Source organism: Vicugna pacos, chromosome 35 (assembly GCF_048564905.1).
Source record: "Vicugna pacos chromosome 35, VicPac4, whole genome shotgun sequence".
NCBI classification, from domain to species: domain Eukaryota; kingdom Metazoa; phylum Chordata; class Mammalia; order Artiodactyla; family Camelidae; genus Vicugna; species Vicugna pacos.
The window spans coordinates 30,220,460-30,241,745 of NC_133021.1; the positions used below are offsets into that span (position 1 = coordinate 30,220,460).

At 41.5% G+C, this 21,286-nt stretch overlaps 1 protein-coding gene across 4 annotated transcripts in view; it reads left to right on the forward strand.

Annotated features, from left to right (window-relative positions):
- Positions 1–21,286, forward strand: part of USP6NL (USP6 N-terminal like) — a 127,663-nt gene that overhangs the window by 68,902 nt on the left and 37,475 nt on the right. For 3 of the 4 annotated variants that reach the window (XM_072955174.1, XM_072955173.1, XM_072955175.1), the window contains 3 exons: positions 6,704–6,771; positions 8,800–8,882; positions 17,002–17,041. In XM_072955174.1, the coding sequence (XP_072811275.1) occupies positions 6,704–6,771; positions 8,800–8,882; positions 17,002–17,041 (191 nt within the window). Of the gene's footprint in view, positions 1–4,583; positions 4,654–6,703; positions 6,772–8,799; positions 8,883–17,001; positions 17,042–21,286 lie in introns of those variants that run through there. The other variant, XM_072955172.1, reaches the window with a different exon arrangement.

Below are 21,286 nucleotides of genomic sequence, written 5' to 3' on the forward strand. Positions count from 1 at the left end.
GCAGCTACCATGTGCCAGTCACTTTGATAGATGCAAGAGATACCAAGATGAGTGAGATACTGTCTTTTGTTCATGGAGATTACAGTTGAATAGAAGAGACATGGAAATAAATATTTTCAATAAATTATTATGGGTAATAGATTATAAATACAGTAGATCTAAAGATGCAGTGACCAGTTCTACCTTTTGACAGTGGGCATCTGTAAGGTGGGTCTTCTAGAAAGCCTACAATTCATGATTAAATTTGCAGGGGGAAAATTATCCTTTCTGTTGTAATGAATCCTTGTTAGTAATTGTAGGTCTTCAAAAATTATTTTGTTTCTCATCTTTCTAGAAATTAGGAAGCAAGTAATAGAAGCATGCCCTGGAATTGTTGTTAAAGCTGTAATTTAAAATATTTTATTAGTTATGGAAATATTAAATATCTACCTGATGCTGGGTGCTCCATGTTTAAGATATTGGAGATGTGTCCTGTTCCTATAGGTCTTACAGGTATATAATTGCAAACAAAGCAAAACCACCTACCAGTTATAAAACGTTGATCTTTTTGTTTGTAAAAGCAAGAGAAGGACCTGGAGAGTTGTGGGGGTCTCTCCACAGAGAGAAGGAGGCTGCGGTGGCAGTTGGGAAACTACTGGAAGGGAGCTCATTTGAGCAGTAGGTGACTCACATGCCAGCCAGGGGGAACCTTTGCTACCTCTCGCCTCAACCCCACTGGCCGTTCTTGCTTGAAAACTGGGCTTTTGCGTAAGATTTTGTTTAAAGAAATGTGTTCTAAAAAAAGAAGATACTAATGAACTTATCTGGAAAATAGAAACAGACTCACAGACGTAGTAAACAAACTTATGGTTACTGGAGGGCAACAGGGATGGGAAGGGATGGGATAAATTGGGAGTTCAAGATTTGCAAGTATTAACTACTATATATAAAACAGATAACACGTTTCTTCTATATAGCACAGGAAACTATATTTAAGATCTTGCAGTAACCTATAATGAAAAAGAATATGGAAACAAATACATGTATGCATATGTATACGGAAACATTATGCTGTACACCAGAAATTGACACATTGTAAACTGACTTTACTTCAATTAAAAAAAAGTATTCTGCAAATTTAGTGAAAATTTTAAAAACTTAATTTAAAGCATGATATAATAGAAAATGTTGCTATCATGCTGCTAGTGATAGGAATGTTTTGAATGGCAAGGTATAAATTATGCTGATAATTAAAAGCTAAAATTGAAGTGCATTTAAGCTTACTTATTTTGAACGTCTTTATTATATCAGACAATGCATGTTACACCACAGGAGTATGAACATGTATGTGGATACATGTGTGGCTCTTTTAAAGTGGGAATCTGGGCATTTCTGAGGATTTGGGGTTTATGGCGTTGGTTCTTTCCCGTGTTTAACTCCCAGCCTTTGGCTGTCCCTTCCTTGATCACGAGTATTTATACTATTTTTATAATTGCAGCTATGATCAGAATCTTGCTGTTGTGTTGTTCCCAAGTTGACATGGAAAGAGGGAAGGAAGCCAAATGATTTTTCTAAGATGATTACACTGCTGGGGGATGAAGGAGATAAATGGGCTTTTGAGGTTGTGCATTTTTGATAAGACATTTGTTTAATATGGAATTCACTGACTTAGGAGAGGTGGAAGGGGAACTGTGCTGGAGCGAGGAGTGCTGAATTACAGCGCCCCTCCTGACGGGAGGAGTGAAAGGGACTGGAGGAGAGTCTGCGTCAGTTCTTCTCACAGGACCAGCACGTGATGCTGTTGGCTGAGGATGTCTGAGTCTCCTGGGATGCTATTCCAGGATGACCTTTCCTGTGGGGAGGGCAGGTATCTGTCCCTTTTAAGTGCCCTATATAATGTCACCTCTCACAGAATGACCAGTTAAGATAAGTGGTATTTCAGGTTCTCTTGTGACTGGTGCGCCTTCCTTTATCTTGTTTATTTTTTGTTGTTGATCTGTTTAACTGCTTATCTCTCCTCTCTTAGCCTTGGATCTGGAGCATGGCAAAATAAATGCCAAAGTTTTTAGCAGTGGTGCCATCAAGATTTTATCATTAAAAGAATCTTTATTATTGATGTATCTTAGTCCATGGTGTACTAAGAATATGATTGCCAGTAACTGAAACATTGTTTAGACACCATTGATGCTTAGGGCCTCTTCCGGGTGAAAGATGGAGGAAAGAAAGAAAATCCTAATGTTAAAGAGTGTCAAGGTCAGGTGAATTCACTTTCCCCATATGTACCGAATTCATAGCCAGGCGGCTTTGTATATTACCTTGTATTAGGTTGTGACTTTTATTACCCTCCGCCTTGTCCTAAGATTTCTCATAGTCCTCTTCCCCTCTTTTTGGTGTCTTTTGTGTGTAAGCTTTTACTGTATCACTAACCGCATCCGTGGTCTATGTGTGTCTAGAATTCACTTTCTTTTTGAAGATACCTGGTATTCCCTGTTCCAGTGTGGGCTGGTCACTCTCTGGGCAGCTACACAGTGGGCATCTGGAAATGTGTGACTTTAGCCTCCTGAAAGTTCATGAATTCTGTGTCTGCCTCTCTTTTTCTGTTAAAGAAAAAATTATTCTGATACTTATAAAACAATGAAGAAGATTTTATTCAGGTCTGTTGCAATAAGTGTCAAGAATATCACAACAGGGGAGAGAAACTGGATTCCAAATACAGTAAGGCATTTATGGTCAACCAGCAGAGTGAGGACTCTGGTGGATGGAAAATTACCAAGAGGAGGCATCAAGGTTAGGGGGATTCTTGCTAAACCACCTTAACAAGATTTTTGGTAGAGGCAGGCCTGGGTAATCAGATATCAAGGGAGGGGGATGAGTATGACCAGATATCAAGGGTGATGAGATGTCAAGGGTGGGCGGACACGCGCTAAACTGACTTAGCAGGATTCTTGCTACAACTGGGCTAGGCAGGCTGGAGGCAGGCGGGAGACAGGCGGGAGGCCAGGGTCGAGGCCTAGTGAAGCAGAGGCTGCAGTCTGGACAAGGGGAGTCTTTGTCAAGGAAGAACTGTCTAGGCAGGGAACTTCACGTCGTTGTGTTAGATCCTGTTGCTTTTGTAACAAAACTGTCACAAACTTGGTGGCTTCAAACCACATAAATTTATTTTCTTACGGTTCTGGAGGCCAGAAGTCTGAAATCAGTTTCCCTGGGCAACGTCACGGTGTCAGCAGGCCTGGTTCCTTCTGGAGTCGCTAGGAGACAGTGGGATCCCTCGCCTTTTCTAGCTTCCGGGGGCCGCCAGCTTTCCTTGGCTCACGGCCCCTTCCTGCTTCACACCACTCCAGCCTCTGGCTTCTGTTCTCATATCTGCTTCCTCCTTTGACCTTCTCATCTCCCCTACAAGGTGCCTGTGACGCCCGCACGGTCCAGCGTCACCTCCCCGTCTCAAGGTCCTTACTTAAGTACCTCTGCAAATCCTTTCTGCCGTATCGGGCACGTTCACAAGTTGGAGAGATTAGGATGTGGACGTATTTTGGGGAGTCACTCTTTAGCTTACCACACCTTGTAAATATCTAAAAGCATTTTAATTTTTCCTCATACTTGATCAGTTGTTTGGCTCCAAGCTTCGGATAATTTTTTTTCTTGGAACTTTGAAAATAAGTGCTTTGTTATCTTCTAGCTGATAAGAAGTATGATGCCAGTTTGATTCTCAATCCTTGATTTATGGCTTAAAAGTTTTTCCCTCTCTCTAAGCTTCTGAGACTTTCGCCTGTCTTGAATGTTACACCTGGCTTAAGCTGAGTGTAAACTTAATTCATTAGTGTCCAGGTAAGTGAAGTTGCTGTTCATAAGCATGCCTCTAATGTGACTGTCACTTTTGCACAGTGGTTTCCAAATTGTAGGTTCCATTCCATTTAAAAAAAAATAAGCAATTAAAGGAAGAAGGAAAGAATCAGTAGAACGGAATAGGACATTTCACAGCGCCGTCTGACAGTAGTTAGACGTATTGTTTCATGAAATGTTTATTTCGCTTGTGTACGTGCGGTGTGTTAAAAATTTCCGAAGCCTTCCAGAACGTAGTGCGCAGTGTCTGAACCCGGGGCTGAAGCGTGCCAATTACAGATTGTTACACAGTGTGCTTGAGGACAAGAGTGGTCCTACTTAGCTGCAGTCTGATGTTTTAAATAAATTTTTTTCTTTGTTGCTCCAAGACAATTTTTATTAAAAGTAATAAGAACGTGGCTAATTTTGAAGTACGGGGTGAAGGCACATTGTGAAGCTCCTTGTTACAGCCCCTGTTCGTTATTAGGTGGAATGCGGGGTGTAGGCTGCTGTGGTTCCTACTGGGCCCCAGCCTGAAAGACATGCTTTTACCCTCAACAAACATCATCTTTGTTTGAATATCTGTAGTCCATGTAACCACAGCGAGGGCTTTTTTCTCCCTGAGAATGTATCTCAGACCTTTTCTCCTTCCGCTTGTTTCACAAATAGTTTAAAGCAGAACTGCCTTCCGCTTCTATGTTTCAGTTTGTCACAGAATGTGTGGGGTGCCACCCGGCACTCTTGGTGTGCTTGTGGACTGTAAAGTGACCATGAGATCTTGGAATAGATAAGTTTACTCTATGAGGACTGAAGCTGTTGTTAATTCCCAAGGCCAGACTGGTTATCTCACAAAGGGTAAAGTACTTTCTAAATTGAGATTGTTGATTTTATATATATATAATTTTTTAAACATTGATCTGTCAAAATGTACACAAGACAAAATGGTCTATCAATTCGTTTTATTGAATTGAATTTAAAATTTAATAACTTTGAATTGTTCATTACAGTTTGGAGTTAACTTTGTGATATTAACTTACAGTGCCTACTTTTAAAAAATGTAATTCAGGTGGATACTTGACTCTTAAAAATGCTGATGTTTAAACGGAATTAGAGGTCTTCTTAAAATGTTATGGTTGTCATTTTAAAAAGCCTTCTTAAATACTGTGTCATTTTTTTTTCCATACATGTGTTTCCAGAGATGTTTTCCTGTATACTTGAGTATTTAACCCAAACATCTTTGGTCTTTACTGCTTAAAATATGCCTTTTATACTTTGGAACATTGTTATATTAGATGTGAAGCCGATTAAAATGATTTGATTTCATTTGGCTTGAGTAAGGTGCTAGGCTTGACGATGCCGTGTGCTCTCCTCCCAGCATCTTCCGGATCCCTAGCTCAGAGGCTTTATCACACTTTTTGCCTCTAAAGCGGCTTACACCTAGAATTCTATTGGTTCCCTGAGCTCACTTTCTTTCACTCCTGATTGGTTGTTACACTCACTCCTGATTGGTTATTACTCTCACTTCTGATTGGCCCATTTGTAGTACTTCATTTGCATGGAGCTCACTCCTGATTGGTCTATTTCTACAAAGCTTGTTCCTGGTTGGTCAACTTCTGTTGTACTTTATTTGCATATGATGTTGCAAAGTGGAAAACTGGCATCCTATAAAAGGCCTGTGTAAACCTATAGACTGGTTTCAGAGCTTGGAGTGTTAACTCCTTTGGGCCCGCTGGCGTAATAAACCTGAGGTCTCCGACTCTCTGAGTCCTGCTTGGTCTCTCTCCTGGTTCCAGGTTGCTGTCACAACTGAGCTGTAACACCTAGCTGTAACACCTTTTTCCGCAACAGTGGTTAAAATCGTGGGCCGTGCAGTCACCGCTGTCTGAATTTGAATCTCAGTTTTCCTATTTAGTAGGCTTGTGACCATATACAAGTTGGTTAAAATGTCTCCACCTCGTTTTTTTCATCTGTGTAGTAGGATTAGTATGACAAGTGCTGCTGTGAGAATTAAATGTGACAAAGCATGTAAAGTGCTTTTCACAGCATCAGCTGCTGGTGGGATCTTACTGTTTGCCAGACACTTAGTAGGAACACAGAGAGTTGTTCTGCTGTTTTTACTCCTGTAAATGTCTTGCTCATGACCTTTGCCCAGTTTTCCACTGGAATGCTTGGCTTTTTCTTCTTGGTCAGAAGTGCCTTTTATACAGTAAGTCATTGGTCTTCTATTTTTATTTGTGGTACTTGGGATGTGTGGTCTTCTCCGTACTACCTCATGTCTTGATCTCAGTATTTGTGCTTTTGAAAGATAACCTGGCAGTACTAAGGAAGAGGGGTGTGTGTTGTAAGACTGGAGATTATTTCAGTAGTTGGGGCAGTTGATAAAGGGGACCTGAGAGTCTAAACGAAGACGTGAGTATATTCATCACATCAGAAAAATAATTTTTGAACTCCAAAAGTCTGTCTTGCATGAGTTTGTTTTGTGGGCAGATTACCTCAGTTTTTTCAAGTCTCCTTGGAAGCTCTTCATGTCATGCCCACAAGTGGGTTTCATTTGAAAACTTAGAGTTCTCAGTTCCAGTTTCCACTTTGATATTTATTTCTATGAAATTAGATCCAAAATTAACTCTTGAGGGATAAAATTTATCATATCTCCTAAGTTAATGCTATGCTAACAAATTTGCTTCCTTTGGGGTATCGTATGTAATACTGAAATGGTAGCTATGTTGATATTTCAAAGTTATAGTTAACAGATACTTAACTCATTCTTGTAAGTTTGTTTGATTTTTCTGATTTGTCACTTCAGGCAGCATTGATTAACTGTTTTATTTTGATTCATTTTGTCTTAGTTTTATAATTAATTATAAATCTTGAAATAACAATTCATTTAAATTTGATCTCTCCATAGATTCAGACCAGGATGTAGCATTCAAACTTGCCCAGGAGCGAGCTGAAATAGTTGCTAAATATGACAGAGTAAGTATTCATATTTACTCTTTGACTAATCTTTATTTAAAAAAACATATTAATAGAAATGGATTTGCTTTTTGGAGCGCTTAAATTACAGAGGCTGTTTGCCTACTCCCTGTGAGTGTTGAAGTCATCTTTTTTCTGTGTTCATCTCTATTTTCTGTCCCTCCTTCCCTCTGCTCCAGCTACTCTAGTCACTTGTTATTCTTCCAGCACTTCTTACAGGCTTGCTCCTGCCTCAGGACCTTTGCACTGACTGTTTCTTCCGCCTGGAGCATTTGTATCCTGGATGTCCTCATGTCTCATTGCCTCCTCTTTCAGCTCTTTGCCTAGATGCTACATCTTAGTGAAACCTTCTCACACTGTTTAATACCCCCTCCACTCCCAGCTCTCTATCGCCCTTCTCTTCTTTATTTTTCATCGTAACATTTATTGTACCAGCACACTTTATATTACACTTTGTTGTCTGTTCTCACTCCTAGAATTTAATTTAATTTGCTCTGGTATCCTAAATGCCTGCAATAGTTCTGGCCCATACTAAGTATTCAATAAATATTTTAATACATTAGTGTATGGAATTAAATACCCATTTTATTTATAAATGATATGTGCTACTAAAAGTTTAACATGGATCTAAAAATTTGAATTTATAAGTGAAGTATGATCTCTGTTAGCATTTTATCCTTTAGTTATGGAATCTGGTTTTTAATACCCTAGAAAATCATAGTGGATTGACAATTTACATGTATCCTTATTCTTTCCTTATCTCTTGAGGTCCATAATGAGTTGTAGCTATGATTTATAAATGTCATGTTTTATATTTATATCACTTGCATGTAATTTCATATCTGTTATTTTTGATTGTTTGTGAGAATAACAGGAACATGAAATTATTGAAGGCCATCTGGACTGCGCCCTGCTTCCAGGGAGGCATTCAGGCAGTGCTCAATTTAATAGTCATGTTCCCAGAGTTCGTTTTTAAGTTGGTTGTTTGGAACATCAAACACAGTGTCCCATTATTATGATTAGATTTTAACGTGGCCATGAAAACCTGATTAATTTATTTAACTGTTTAACTAATTTAAAACCAATAGAACTTGCTTGCATTTTTTCTCCCAATGCAATTAGCAGTTAGTGACCAGGCTAGGCCCCATGCTACTAGGCCTTGGGAATTCACCGTACACGCGTGAGTTACAGCAGTCCTTGCCCAGGAGACGCTGTCGCCTGCTTGGAGGGGAGCAGGTGCACAGACAGTTAGCAGTGTCTTCAGGGGGAGGCTCCATGACACAGCTGGGTACTGGGAGGGACTGGTCCCCACAGACCTGGGTTCCACTGGGTTCCCGTGCTAGTCGGTGCTGCTCTGCAGCCTCGGGAGGGGAGTGAGAAGGATGGAGTGCTGAGGACAGAGCTCCGGGCACCAGCCCTCAAGAGGTACCTGTGCCAAACCTGTCATGGAAAAGTTGGGGAAGGACGAGTAGAACCAAAAGATGAGGGTCCTGGAGCTTGAGAAACAGGGACAGAGCAATGCTGACAAGTGTGCCAGAAAAGTCCACTGGTTGAGGCTGGAAGCATGTCCCCGGGACCTGACGGTGGGTGGGGGGCCACTCTGACCTCGGCAAGAGTAGTGCCAGGACCAGTGAAGCTCTGAAGGGAGCCCCTTCTTCTGAGGAGTTTGGATGAAAAGGCAAGAAACCTGTTTTTTCTAAGGCGTGTTTGCTCTAAAACCTTCAAGTTTGGCAGTTCATTCTTGACTGGCTTTCTAACCCTCCATTGCTTCCTCTTTACCAGTTTCTCACTTGAACCCAAGTCTTAGGTTCAAGGCTTAGTTAGTATCTTCCAAAGTTTGAAACAAAGAAATAGTGATTATTGCCAGAAATAGTTTTTTTTTTTAAGTCAAGTAGGGTTGATAATGCCTCAGTTCCAGCTCTTATTTTTATTAAAAAAAAAAGACACAATTTTTTTGTCTTTTTCTTTTAAGAAATGATTTCAGTTTTATACATTCCCAGTTACCTCCTCCTTTGTCTCCTGCTGTAGGGACGAGAAGGCGCAGAGATTGAACCTTGGGAGGATGCTGATTACCTGGTTTACAGAGTCACAGATAGATTTGGCTTCTTACAGTAAGTTGCACAGTTTGAAAGCTGATGTTTAAAATTATGTTTCTGTGGTCACCTTTTATTACTGATTTTCTTTTCTTTTTTTTTTCTTCAAATAGCATTACTGTGAGTAAGATCCTAGGATCGGTCCTGCAACACGCTTTTTATTAAATTACTGGCATTTTTAACGTCTATGATTGAAATTGAACTATGGTTAAAAATACAATCTTTAATACGCACTGTGTTTTAGTAAGAACATTAAGTGCAATTAATGAGTTGTATTAATAATTTAGCAGAATTAAACAAATCAATAACAACTTGTATTTCAGAAATAATTATAAAACATTTCATTTTATGTAAATGCATTTTAAAAATAATTAGCAATTAGAAGTTAAGTATTTTGCAGCCTAAGAATGAGCAATGGAAAGAAATGTCATTGATCTTCCTTATGGCTGGCGATGTGTTCGTGTTATTGCTTCTCAGAATTAATTCCATTTATCCTGAGTACGTATAGAGAGAGTCAAGAGGAGTCTAGAACCCTGTAAAGCAGTCGTTAAAGTGATTTTTGGACTTCTAAAACCACCCTGCAGTGACGTGAATCTGCCCGTTTCGGGTGCAGCTTCGTTTAGTCAGCTTCCCACAGGTGGAGACTTTTCTTCATCTGTATAGTTTGTTTGGTTTTGTATAACTGAGTGGTTAACTTCACTACTCATTCAGTGTATTCTTTTCTAGTCTCATTTATTATACGTAGGAAAAGCCAGGGATTTTTATTTTATGATACGATTAAATTTGGAAGGAAAAATACAATGTTTTGTATAGTTCATAGCAGTAACTTTATAGTACTCAGACCATGTTTTTCCTTTCCGTTCAGCTTTCTTGCTTTTAGAAGGTGTTTTGTTGTATCATGTTTTTCTCAGGGTAAGACAAGCAAGCAAACAAACAAATAGTTCTGGGATAGGCTTTGCTGGTCTCAGCTATCTCATGCCTCATCTGTTAAACAGAACAGTTATTGCTGTACATACTGATGGGTAGTTGAAGCACTGAAGAAGTAAAATGACAGAACACGACATAAAGGTCTTTGCAAATATAAGTTGTTATTATTCTACCTAACGGTACTAGCGCATCTGAAATGTTCCCCTCCTGACTCTAAGAAGGCTTTGAATTTCAACAGACTAACAGCAGCAGTATTTGACTATGATGAAAATACTGTTCTTAAAATAAACCTCACTTCCACTTTTTTTTTTTAAGATAAATCAGACTTGGCCACAAATATGGCAGGAAATGACTACACGTTTGTGTGGGTTACTGTGCAGATCTGAGGTGTGTGAATGAAGTCCTGAAGGACAATTTGAGTATATATATAGCACAGTTAAGATCAGTGGATCCCAAATTTTCCTGCACATTAGAATTAGCTAGGAAAGGTTTTTATTTTTTTTTAATTTTACTTTGTTTAGGTTTTTAAATATTTATTTATTTATATCTTTTGGGGATATTTTTTCTTTTTTAAATGGAGTTACTGGGGATTGAACCCAGGACTCAGTGCATGCTAAGCACACGCTCCATCACTGTGCTGTATACCTCTACCCTCTGTTTGCTTTTCAAATAGATACCTGGGATCTGTCTCAGATTTTGATTCAGAAAGTAGGGTACAACTCAGTGATTTACACCTCCCCAAGTATTCGTGATGAAACCAATAAAAGTGCTGTGAAACCAGTATAAAAGATGATTTTTATCATGAAATGATCTAATATAGTATAAAATGCATTCGAAAAACCTGTGCATTCCAAAAGGGTCTAGGAATTACTCAGATTTTCTTTTCTCATTGCTGAAAGCAACTGGATTCTGGTCCAAGAGCCTGGCCTGTATTTGGCAATATAAAAATCACATCCACTTACTCCATGTTTGTTTCTTATCTCTGAGCTGAGGTCCTTTTATCTCTAGTGGGAAAAAAGTCAGTGATTTACCTTAATAATATCAGCTAACATTTATTGATCGCTTACTGTGTGACAGGAGCTGTTCTAAGCTCTTTACAAGAAGAATTTACTCGTTCATCCCTCTCAGGAGCTCTGTGGGCTAGGCACTCTTTGTATGGTTTCTTAGATGACCCTGAAGTACAGAGAGGTCAAGCAGCTTGCCCAGGTTGTGCTCACAGTGTCGGATCCGGGGCACTGACCTTGGCCGCCTCATGGGAGAGCCTCAGTTCTGACCTTCTGAATTATACTACCTGTATTTTTAATAAGAGAAATACCGATGAAGCTCTTTGAAATGCCTAGAAAGAAAACTAAAGGGAGGAGAAAGAGTGCCTAAAGAGAGGGATGCTCTTTGAAGTGATCACGTCTCCTGAGACGTGTGCTCAGATAGCCGATGAGCTCAGCGTGCCTTTGAAAACGAAGCTGAACCAGTTCTCATACTGAGAACTGATTTTTAAAATTTACTCCATGATGCAGTCCTAAAGCAGGCAGCACAGATGAAAATAAGGGAGCACAGAAGTGGATTTTAGCGTGGTGTTAGGCCTTACTAGACTTCACCAGTCACTGTTTTTTGGTACAATGCCTCACTGCAGTAGAACATTTTCTTCCGAGGTTGCTGCTGGTGCCTTTTATTGCTTGTCACTGTAGACGGGGAGTTTTTGCCCTAGTGAATTTGGCCGAGGCATTTAGGTGTTGCTCCTGTCACACCATGATCAAAAGCGTTTCTTTCTGCTGTGTTAGTTTTTTGTAACTTTTGATTGGTTCTGGGATAAACATGGGTTTTAAGTGTCAACGTCAGTAAGATGGTATAAAGTAACTTTGTAGCCTTCTCTGAAGGCTGCTGACTTTGTACCTAATTACTTTTAAATTTTAAAGGAACTTTTAAATTACTTGTTATGATGTGTGAAGAATGACAGTAATTAATGAATACAGTGTTGGACTAACTTGGTTTTATAACAGATTTCACAACAAGTATAAAAACTGTTGCCAAACCAGCCTGGCTTGCTGCTGGAACAGGATTGTCTTTGTTTAATATGCAGAAATGGGGAGTCAGGCCCCACTGTGTGTCTGTGAGGGAGGTGCATCTGGAGAATGGAGAATCAGGCTTATTAAGAACTTAGAGAACTTTCAGCATTTGAACTTCCAACATGTTTTATCAAAAATAGTCACTGTTAGTCTGCTCAACAAAGAATGCTTGGTATTTGGATAATGATAGATAATGCTTTTAGGCCACAAGTTATTAATAGAAGAATTAGACGGAAATGGGCTCAAAAATAAAGATAAAATTAATATCAAGCTTCAAATTTTCACCTACTTACCAAAATGTGTACATTTATAAAACTTAGAATTACAATGTTTTTGCTTTTGAAGATTATTTTAATGACAAGGCCTTGAGAATTCTTTCTGCTCTTCCAATAATTAGGTTAGAGGAAATCTAAGACAAAATTTACTACAAAGTCAGAAATAAAATTTAGTCAATATATTCAACTTGCTGATTTTAACACGTTAAGTTTGATGTTTCCAAATGAAGGTTTATTTCAGTTGCAGAAACACTCCACCTGAGCTGTTGAAAAATTAAAGACACATACACTCTAATTAGTAATTCTTTTATGTTAAGTAGCAGATGAAAAAAAAAGAAGATCCAGATAGGGTCCCTGTCTTTCCAGTGATGTTGCTTTTTGTTGTTGCTTTGCTTTTTATGTAGTGCATTTCCATGAGTCATAGTGTCTTAACTGTCAGCTTGGTCTTTTCTTTAAGCAGTCTCTAGGTGCCTCTTTCCATCAGAGGACAAACCTTTGTTTCCTACAGCAGGGGTAGGCAAACATTTTCTGTAAAGAGCCAGATACTAAATATATTTTGGCTTTGTGGATCACATGATCTTTGTCACAGCTATTCAACTCTACCATTGTAGCATGAAAGCAGTCATAGACAATACATAAATGAATGAGCGTGGCAGTGTTCCAGTAAAACTTTATTTACAAAAACAGGCTGTGGGCTAGATTTGATCCAGGGGCTGTAGTTTGCTGACCTAAAGGAACACTCTGCGCTCACCCAGATTTGATCTTGCCTTTCTTCTCCTTGGAGGATATTTAGGTGGCAAGGTAAAGATGCACATGTGCATGCAGGTGTGCGTTTGTCCTTCCTTTCACACACTTACCAGCAGCAGTGGTGCACTCATCACGTTTTTGCTCTGTCATCCATCTGTGAAGTCTCAAGACTTTATAAAATTCAGAATCCGCTCATGATAAAAACTCTCAGGAAAAAGGATATAGAGTGGAAGTACCTCAGCGTGATAAAGGCCGTATGTGACAAGCTCACAGTTAACAGCATACTCAGTGATGAAGAACGGAAACCTTTTCCTTTAAGGTGGAGAACACGACAGGGTTGCCCGCTCTCACCACTTTTATTGAACACAGCGTTAGACGTCCTAGCCAGAGCAGTTAGGCAAGAAAAAGAAATAAAGCACATCCAAATTGGAAGGGAAGAAGTAAAAACTGTCTCTATTTGCAGGTGATATCATCTTATATATAGTCTAAAAACTCCATTAAATGTTAGAACTAATAAACAGATTTAGTCAAGTTGCAGGATATACAGTCAATATACACAAAGCATTTGCATTTCTATGCACTAGTAACAAACTATCAGAAAGAGAAATTAAGGAAACAGTCTCACTTATGATTGCATCGAAATGAAATACTTAGGAATCAGTTTAACCAAGGAGGTGAACGATCTTCACACTGAAAGCTATGACGTTGATGAAAGAAATAAAAGACACAAATAAATGGAGGGATATTCTGTGCTTGTAGATTAGAAGAATTAATATTGTTAAAATGTATACCCAAAGCAATCTACAGATTCAGTGCAATCCCTACCAAAATTACATCGGCATGTTTCACATAAATGGAACAAATCATCCTAACCTTTGTATGGAACCATAGAAGACCCTGAATAGCCAAAGCAATCTTGAGAAAGAAGAACAAAGCTGGAGGCATCATGCTTCCTGATTTCAAACTATATTATAAGCTGTAGTAATCAAAACAGTGTAATTATTGGTATAAAAACAGACACATAGGTCAGTGGAACAGAACAGAGAGCCCAGCAATAAGCCCACGTACCTATGGTCAATGAATTTATAGCAAATTCTTGGCAAAGGAGCCAAGAATATACAATGCGGAAAGGACAGCCTCTTCAGTAAATGATGTGGGGAAAACTGGGCAGCCACATGCAAAAGAATGAAATTGGACCACTATTTTAAACCATACACAAAAATCAACTCGCACTGAATTAAAGACTTGAATGTAAGACCTGAAACCATAGAACTCCTAGAAGAAAACTTAGGCAGTATGCTTCTTGTCTTAGGTCTTGGTGATGATTGTTTAGATTTGACACCAAAAGCAAAGGTAACAAAATAAAAAAAAAAGAGACTACATCAAGCTAAAAGTTTCTGTACAGCAAGGGAAACCATGAAGGTAATGAAAAGGCAGCCTACTGAATGGGAGAAAATATTTGCAAATCATATATTTGATAAGGGATTAATACCCAAAATTTATAAAGAACAAAAAAAAAAATCAAACAATCCAATTAAAAAATTAGCAGATGATCTAAATATTTTTTCCAAAGAAGACATACAGATGACCAACAGGTACATGGAAAGATGCTCAGCATCACTAATCATCAGGGCAATGCAAATCAGAACCACAAGGTGATCGTACCTTGCTCCTCTTAGAATGGCTAGCATCAAAAAGACAAGAAGTAATGAGTTTTGCCAAGAATGTGAAGAAAAGGGAGCCCTTGTGCATGTCTGTTAGGGATGTAACTTGATGCAGGCACTATGAAAAACCGTATGGTGGCTCCTCAAAAAATTAAAAATAGAGCTACTGTATGATCCAGCAGTTACACTTTCAAGTATTTATCTGAAGGAAATGAAAACACTATCACATATCTGCGCACACACATGTGCACCCCCCCCCATGTTCACTGCAGCAGTATTCACAGTAGCCAAGGCATGGAAACAACATAAGTGTCCATCAACAGATGACTGGATAAAGAAAACACATACATACATAATGGACTATTACTCAGCCATAAAAAAGAAGAAAATTCTACCATTAGCAACCACATGGATGGACCATGAAAGTGAAATAAGTCAGAGAAAGACAAGTACTGTGTGGTATCACTTAAACATGGAATCTAAAAACAAAACCAAACCCCAGATTCATGCACACAGGAGCATGTCGGTGGCTACCAGAGGCAGGGGTGCAGTTCATTCTGTAAGACCCGCCCAGCACAGGTCACGTAGCCCAAGCAGGTGATTCCTAGTCATTCAACAGATGGTGCAAAACTGGGTTTTGATTCAGTGCTGAGACTAGGCCCAGTTAGGTCTGTTAGTCTTGTTCAGTGACTAGGAAGACACCAAGAACTTGTCCTGTGGTGGCAGCCAGAACTGGCACTTCATTTGCAGTGAGGAGTGTCCTGACTGGCATTGCCTAGGATCTGCTTAGGTCAGCTGGGCAGAAGCTCTCTCCCACGGCAGTCGGCTCTCCCCAGAAGTACCGTCGGGGCGCACAGAGGTTGCTGGATGTCCTCATTCCTGCAGGATGTCCCTGCTGACCTGATCACCCCGCGAGTACTTTCCAGTGGTGTCGACAAGCCTTCTGCCAGCAGGTTAAGAGTGGGTGGGAGCAGTTATAGACTGGAAGTTGCATCCTGTGCCATTCGTGCATCACTGGCCCCCATGGTCAGGATTACATATAAGCGAGGAGAGTGTGGCTAAGAGCGTAACGAAAGGTATAAAGATAAATAAAAGTGAGCAGACACTTTACTTAAAAAAAAAAAAGATGCTTAATCCTCCAGGTTTCATTTTCTTCTTGAGAATCGGTTTCTTAGCCTGTTGTTCATATACTCCTGCACAGTGTGAAGATCTTACGTTGGTTTGAAGCCCCTGGGTTAGGTAGCGCTGGACGTCTCTGTATTAGGACAAGTGACTGTGACTAAGGGAAGTGTGCGTTTTCTTATCTGTCCAGTGAGGGTTTGCGCTGCCTCTCTGAGATCTCTTGGCCGTTACACATTTTTGTCAGTCCCATGGCTGCAGCTTCATGGTTCGCCTAAAGACTCCAGAGTAGCAGAAGAGGGCCTTTGAAGATCCTGGGCTCAAGAATACTAGTGTATTGTGCTCTTGAAAGTGCTATGACTTGGATTCAAGAGAAACTAAGGCATACGTATCATCAGAACATCGAGACTGCTGATACATAGCAACTCAAAGCATAACCTTGTTTACAGATAGCACGTCGTTTTTGTGTTACTGACAGTTCTCATAAGAGTCTTGGAATGTTTTATGTTACAGGTGGTATCAGAATTACTGTATAAGAGAAATGAATTTGATCTTTTATTGTACATTAAAAAATTATTCCCATTGAATTTTTGACATTATGAAGCTTTCCCTATTTACAGAATAAAAGTTGAAGTTTTCTTTTTAATTCATAAATCTATTGGAAGCAGTTTTATTTCCCTATACTAACGTTTTTGAACAACCATTTATTTTAGGCTATAGTTTGAGCCAGAAAATGGAGGCGATGGTCTAGAGTAGTGGATGGCAAACAAGAGGCTGTAGACCAGGTCTGCTTACCACTTGTTTTTGTAAAAGTTTTGTGGCAACAAAACCAGACTCTGTTTACGTGTCGTTGTGTTTGCTTTCAGAGTCCAACATCAGAGTTAAGTAATGAAAAAGACTGTATGATCCACAAAGCCTAAAATATTTACTATTTAAATATTTACCTTTACGGAAAAGGTTGTCGACCCCTGGACTACAGCAGTCTTGTCCACAGCGGTGAATGTTGTTTCTCTGTCTGCCCTGCTCAGTACGGCAGCTGACCTGTGGCTAGAGAGACTGATAATGAGTTACATTAATTTTAAGTTTAATTTACATTTAAAATTAAACAGCCACATGTGGCTAGAGATGACTAGATTAGACAGTACAGATCTAGAGATTTGAAGACAGGGGCCATATGGTTACAGACTAGCTAATTGTTTTATGTTGAATCCGATGGAATTGAAAGTTTATGTAACTTTTGTGATGATAAGTGTTTGTACATCCTCTGTGCCTACAGGTTTATAATTTTTTCAGAATTTGCTCTGATTTCAACTGTTTGACACATACTGTTTTTCCTCTGCAGTGAAGAAGAGCTCCCATATCATAACGCAGCTGTGGAACGAGTAAGTCCAGCTCTGTGTTCATTTATAATTACCAGTAAACTATGTTTATCAGAGGAATAAAACCTACCACCTTTGGTGGGGGGAGGGTATACAGCTCAGTGGCAGAGCGTGTGCTCAGCATGCACGAGGTCCTGGGTTCTATCCCCAGTGCCTCCGTTAAAATAAATAAATAAACCTAATTACCTCCGACCCCACCCCAAACATAATAAAAAAAATGAATAAAAATTTAAAAACCTACCACCTTTATGATTTGGAGGGCCATATTATATGTAAATGGTGCCATCACTGTTAAATTTGACCCTCAGTCTGTCACTTCAAGAAAGTAAGAAAGAATGGCGCGATAATTTGAGATATTGTGGAACTTCTAATAAGAACTTCACAAAGAGGAGAGATGGCAGTTCCCAAAGAGGAGAGGTGGCAGTTCCCAGTGACCCCCTGCTGGACGTGGTGCCCCACCTGGGACTGCAGCACAGGCAGGGCTGAGTCAGGGCTCTGATGCTCTTGCTCTGGGAGTCAGGCCCTCTGGACAGGAGGAGTTTCAGAAAATGAAGGTGAAATTGGAATTGGAATCTGAAAAATGTTTTAGAAAATCTCTCTGAAATCAAAATCTTCTGAAAATAAAATAAAAACGGTAGCGTAACTCTGAGATGTGGGTCAAGACGCCATTTTACGTGAGCTGCGTAGAGATCCCTGTTGGCATGTCCCTGTGGCCGAATCCTCCTGTGCCTGCCTCATTCTCTCTCGGTATTGTAACAGATGTTTTGGCACAGGAATGTAAGTGATATTACTCCTCAGCAACTGTGTATCAAGTGCTGGTCTGAAATCTAGGTGCTGCCTGGAATGTCAGGATCAGATAAGACAGGTTCTGCCTTTGAGATGCTCACTGTTGGTGCAGGACCAGAGGACGGTCCCGTGAGACAGCAGGTGGGAGGTGATGGTGCCTTTCGGGAGCAGGGTGTCTGTGACATGCAGTGGCAGTGCTGGTGGTGGAGAAGGGGGGATTTGCGGCTCAGGGATGAAGGAGAAGGAAGTGACAGATGACAGCACCTTCTCTGTCCTGCCTCCAGTGAACTTTGAAATGGGGACACAGGGATTTCTTTGTCTCCCCCTCTGACCATTACCCCTCTGCTGGTGCCCTGACTTCGCTCATCCTTGGGCCCTGTGGATCCCACCACTGCTCCACGCCCCGTGGCACACTCGTGCCTTCCTCCCCTCTCTCCCAGCCGCGCTCTGCTGCAGGCCGGCACCCCCACTTCCTCACCCTTGTCGCTCCTTCTGGGCGAAGCTTTCTGCCGCTGCAGTGCCTGCGCCTGCATAGCTCAGCGCAGCTGGGGAAAGACTCTCAACCACGGTGCGTGGGTTTACGTTAAGTTCATGATCACGGACTGTGGCTGGACGTTCATGCTGCCTGGACATGATACCATTTCTTCCTAGTGAATTTCTGCTCCCATTTTAACTAGTGCCACGTTCCCTTCTCTTCCCAAGCCTCCAGTAACCCCTTCCCTGTCCTCTCTCAGCTGACGTTCTTGCTGCTTTGTTCTCCGTTCTTATTTCTGCGCTGTTCCGCCAAGGAGTCAGTTCCCAGGGACTCCCCAGCACATGCGAGGTGGTTGGTTGGTGTCCCCAGCTGACACGTGCTCTTTTCTTGGCCTTCAGGACCCACTCCCCACGTGCTCTTCTTCCCGCTCTGCTTGTTCCTGCTCGTCTCCCTGATCTTTCTCCTTCATAGGGCGCCCTGCGGCTCAGGCCTGGAACTGCTCCTTCCTGTCTACTTCCTCCTGGGTGATCCCATCCAGTCTTTCTACTTTAAATGCCAGCTGCCCAACTTGCATGTCCTTGTCTGTCCATTTCAGTGTCTAGACTTCGGAGTCTGACTTACTCTGTACACTTTGGTGTCTAATAAATGTCCGAACTGGGCTTTTGTTGTTCTCTTCAAATCCGTTCTGTGAACAAACCTGCCCATCTCAGCCCATGGGAGCCCTACCCTTCCAGTTTTCAGTCTAAAAACTTGTGAGTTGTGTGTCTGTCTGTCTTCCTCCTTTCACACCCACACTGTGTCCCTTGTAGTCCTGGGAGCTGGGCCTGCAGGGAGGTTCACTGTGAGGCCCTCCCAGCAGCTCCGCTCTGCCTCCTGGCCCGAGGTCACTTGTCTTGTGGGGCTTCCTGCTCCTGCCCCTGCCCTGGTCCTCCCTTCTCCCCAGTCTCTCTGTTCACCCGAAGAGCCAGAATGATCCAGTTAAAATAGTAGGGTCATGCCACTCCTAACGGGAACATGCTGGCTTATCCACGGTCTTTCTCCATGGTCAATGGGAAGGTCCTTAGATTGACCTCAGAGCCCCCTATGACCTAGTTTCTGTTAGTCTCCCCTCTCATCTCCTGCTCCCCCTCGCTTGCTCACTTCTGGCCTCGTCCAAGTTCCCTGGCGGCGCCTGCCACGGTCCTCCTCCAGGCCTTCGCCCTGCGGCTTCCTCTCCTGGGAGCCCTCCCCCCACCCCGAGGTACCCGGCGCGGCCCCTCCTCTTCTTCAGGTATTTACTCAAGTGTCTCCCTCAGAGTGAGACCCTTCCTGGCAGCCCCCCTCCCCCATCACATGCTAATTCTACCCCCTCCTTTATTTTTCCTTCAGCACTAACACTATTTCACATAGTAAATATTTTATTTGTATCTTTATTTTGTTTGTTTCCTCACTAGGATGTAACCTCTGTGAGGCGGGTTTCATCTGCTGTGTTCACTCGTGTCCCCAGAACCTAGGGCAGGACATGCCTCATAACAAGGGACCCGCCAGGTGACCGTATGGTCAGTGTCGTTTTGCTGCCCGTGTGGGGTGAGGGCTGGTGGAGCTGGTCCTCTGTTCTTTGTGACAGTGTGCTTTAGTTGAGAAATTAGGGAGAGAAGAGTTGGAAGGTATCTTTTAACAAAAGACATCCATATTTGGCAAAATAACACGCTGGCAACCCAGTATTGACTTCTCTCTCCAATGCCACCTCCTTACCCCCCTTCAAAATGCTGTCGGAAACTGAAGCAAAATTGTCCACGTGTTGCCTCGCGGAGCGGAACCAGTGGAGGCGATCACCTTGCTGAAGCGCACGCGCGTTTCTGAGTTTCTGAGTCTTCGCGGAGTGTCCGCCGCACGGGGCCGCACGTGCTTCTTGCCTTTTGGGAAGACTTGTTCACTGATGGCTGGTCAAGTCATCGTGGCCTTGGTTCCAGCTCTGCCAGTGTTGTTTTTTCTGTTTTTGCTGACGACAATTCTCTGTTTAAAATAGTAATGGGAGGAGGCAGTTGCTCATCAGATGATTGGTGTTGATTTTTGCAGAGGGCTCTGGGCAGAACAGGCACTTAAACAAATAAACAAACAACTTAGTTTACTCTGCAGAGAACACTATTAACAGTGGATTATATTGTTTCTTTGAGCTTATTGATGTTTTTAATAAGGAGGAAAGGCTACATAAAACTATGAATTTCCATGGATCCAGCTACGCCTTTTTGCAGTGCAGTATTTTGCATGCTTAATGGAATATTGGATCCTATTCAAATCTTTAAAAACTGTCTTAATTTTATGTAGTGTGAAATCTTACTCAGAATACATGACAGATAGACTTTACAGTGTCGTTCTGTCAGAACACGACCCTTCACTGCTTGCACTTCTCATCCTCTCCTGACCTCTGCTGGCGAGGTCCAGGCATGCGTGACTTGGGTCAGCTTTATCCCCAGGCACACATCCTAATAGTCAAAAACATCTGAACACTTGAACTTCAGTGAAGTTCTAAGGTTTCTTATTCTAGAAGAGAAGGCTGTTTAGTATCCATCCTGCATTGTATATGTTCAGCCTTTACAGTCTGGGTTGTTAATCGTGTTGGTGGGGGAGGACCGTTGGACCCACTGCTGGGCAAGTTCATACGATGTGGGCACTGCAGCCGTTCGTAAGTGCTTACTCTTCAGCTGGTCCTGCAGAGGGTTGAAGTGTGGTCTCAGATCACAAGAGGCAACAAGGACGACACCATTTTTGATCCTGACACCCTCCTTGCCCCAGTAGGAGGGCCAGTCCTGAGCTGGAGGAAATACCAATTTTAGACAGTCAGGAATCAGATCATAAACTTCAGAAGTTTAGTCCTTTCCTGAAAACAGCTCCTGTGGGGAATGAAATACACAACAATGTACTGTTTTTGTCGTCAGTGGAGGTAATGGGGAGAGAGCAGAGGGAATGCTGGGCAGAGAGTAAACCTCTGCATCGTTCTCCTTTTG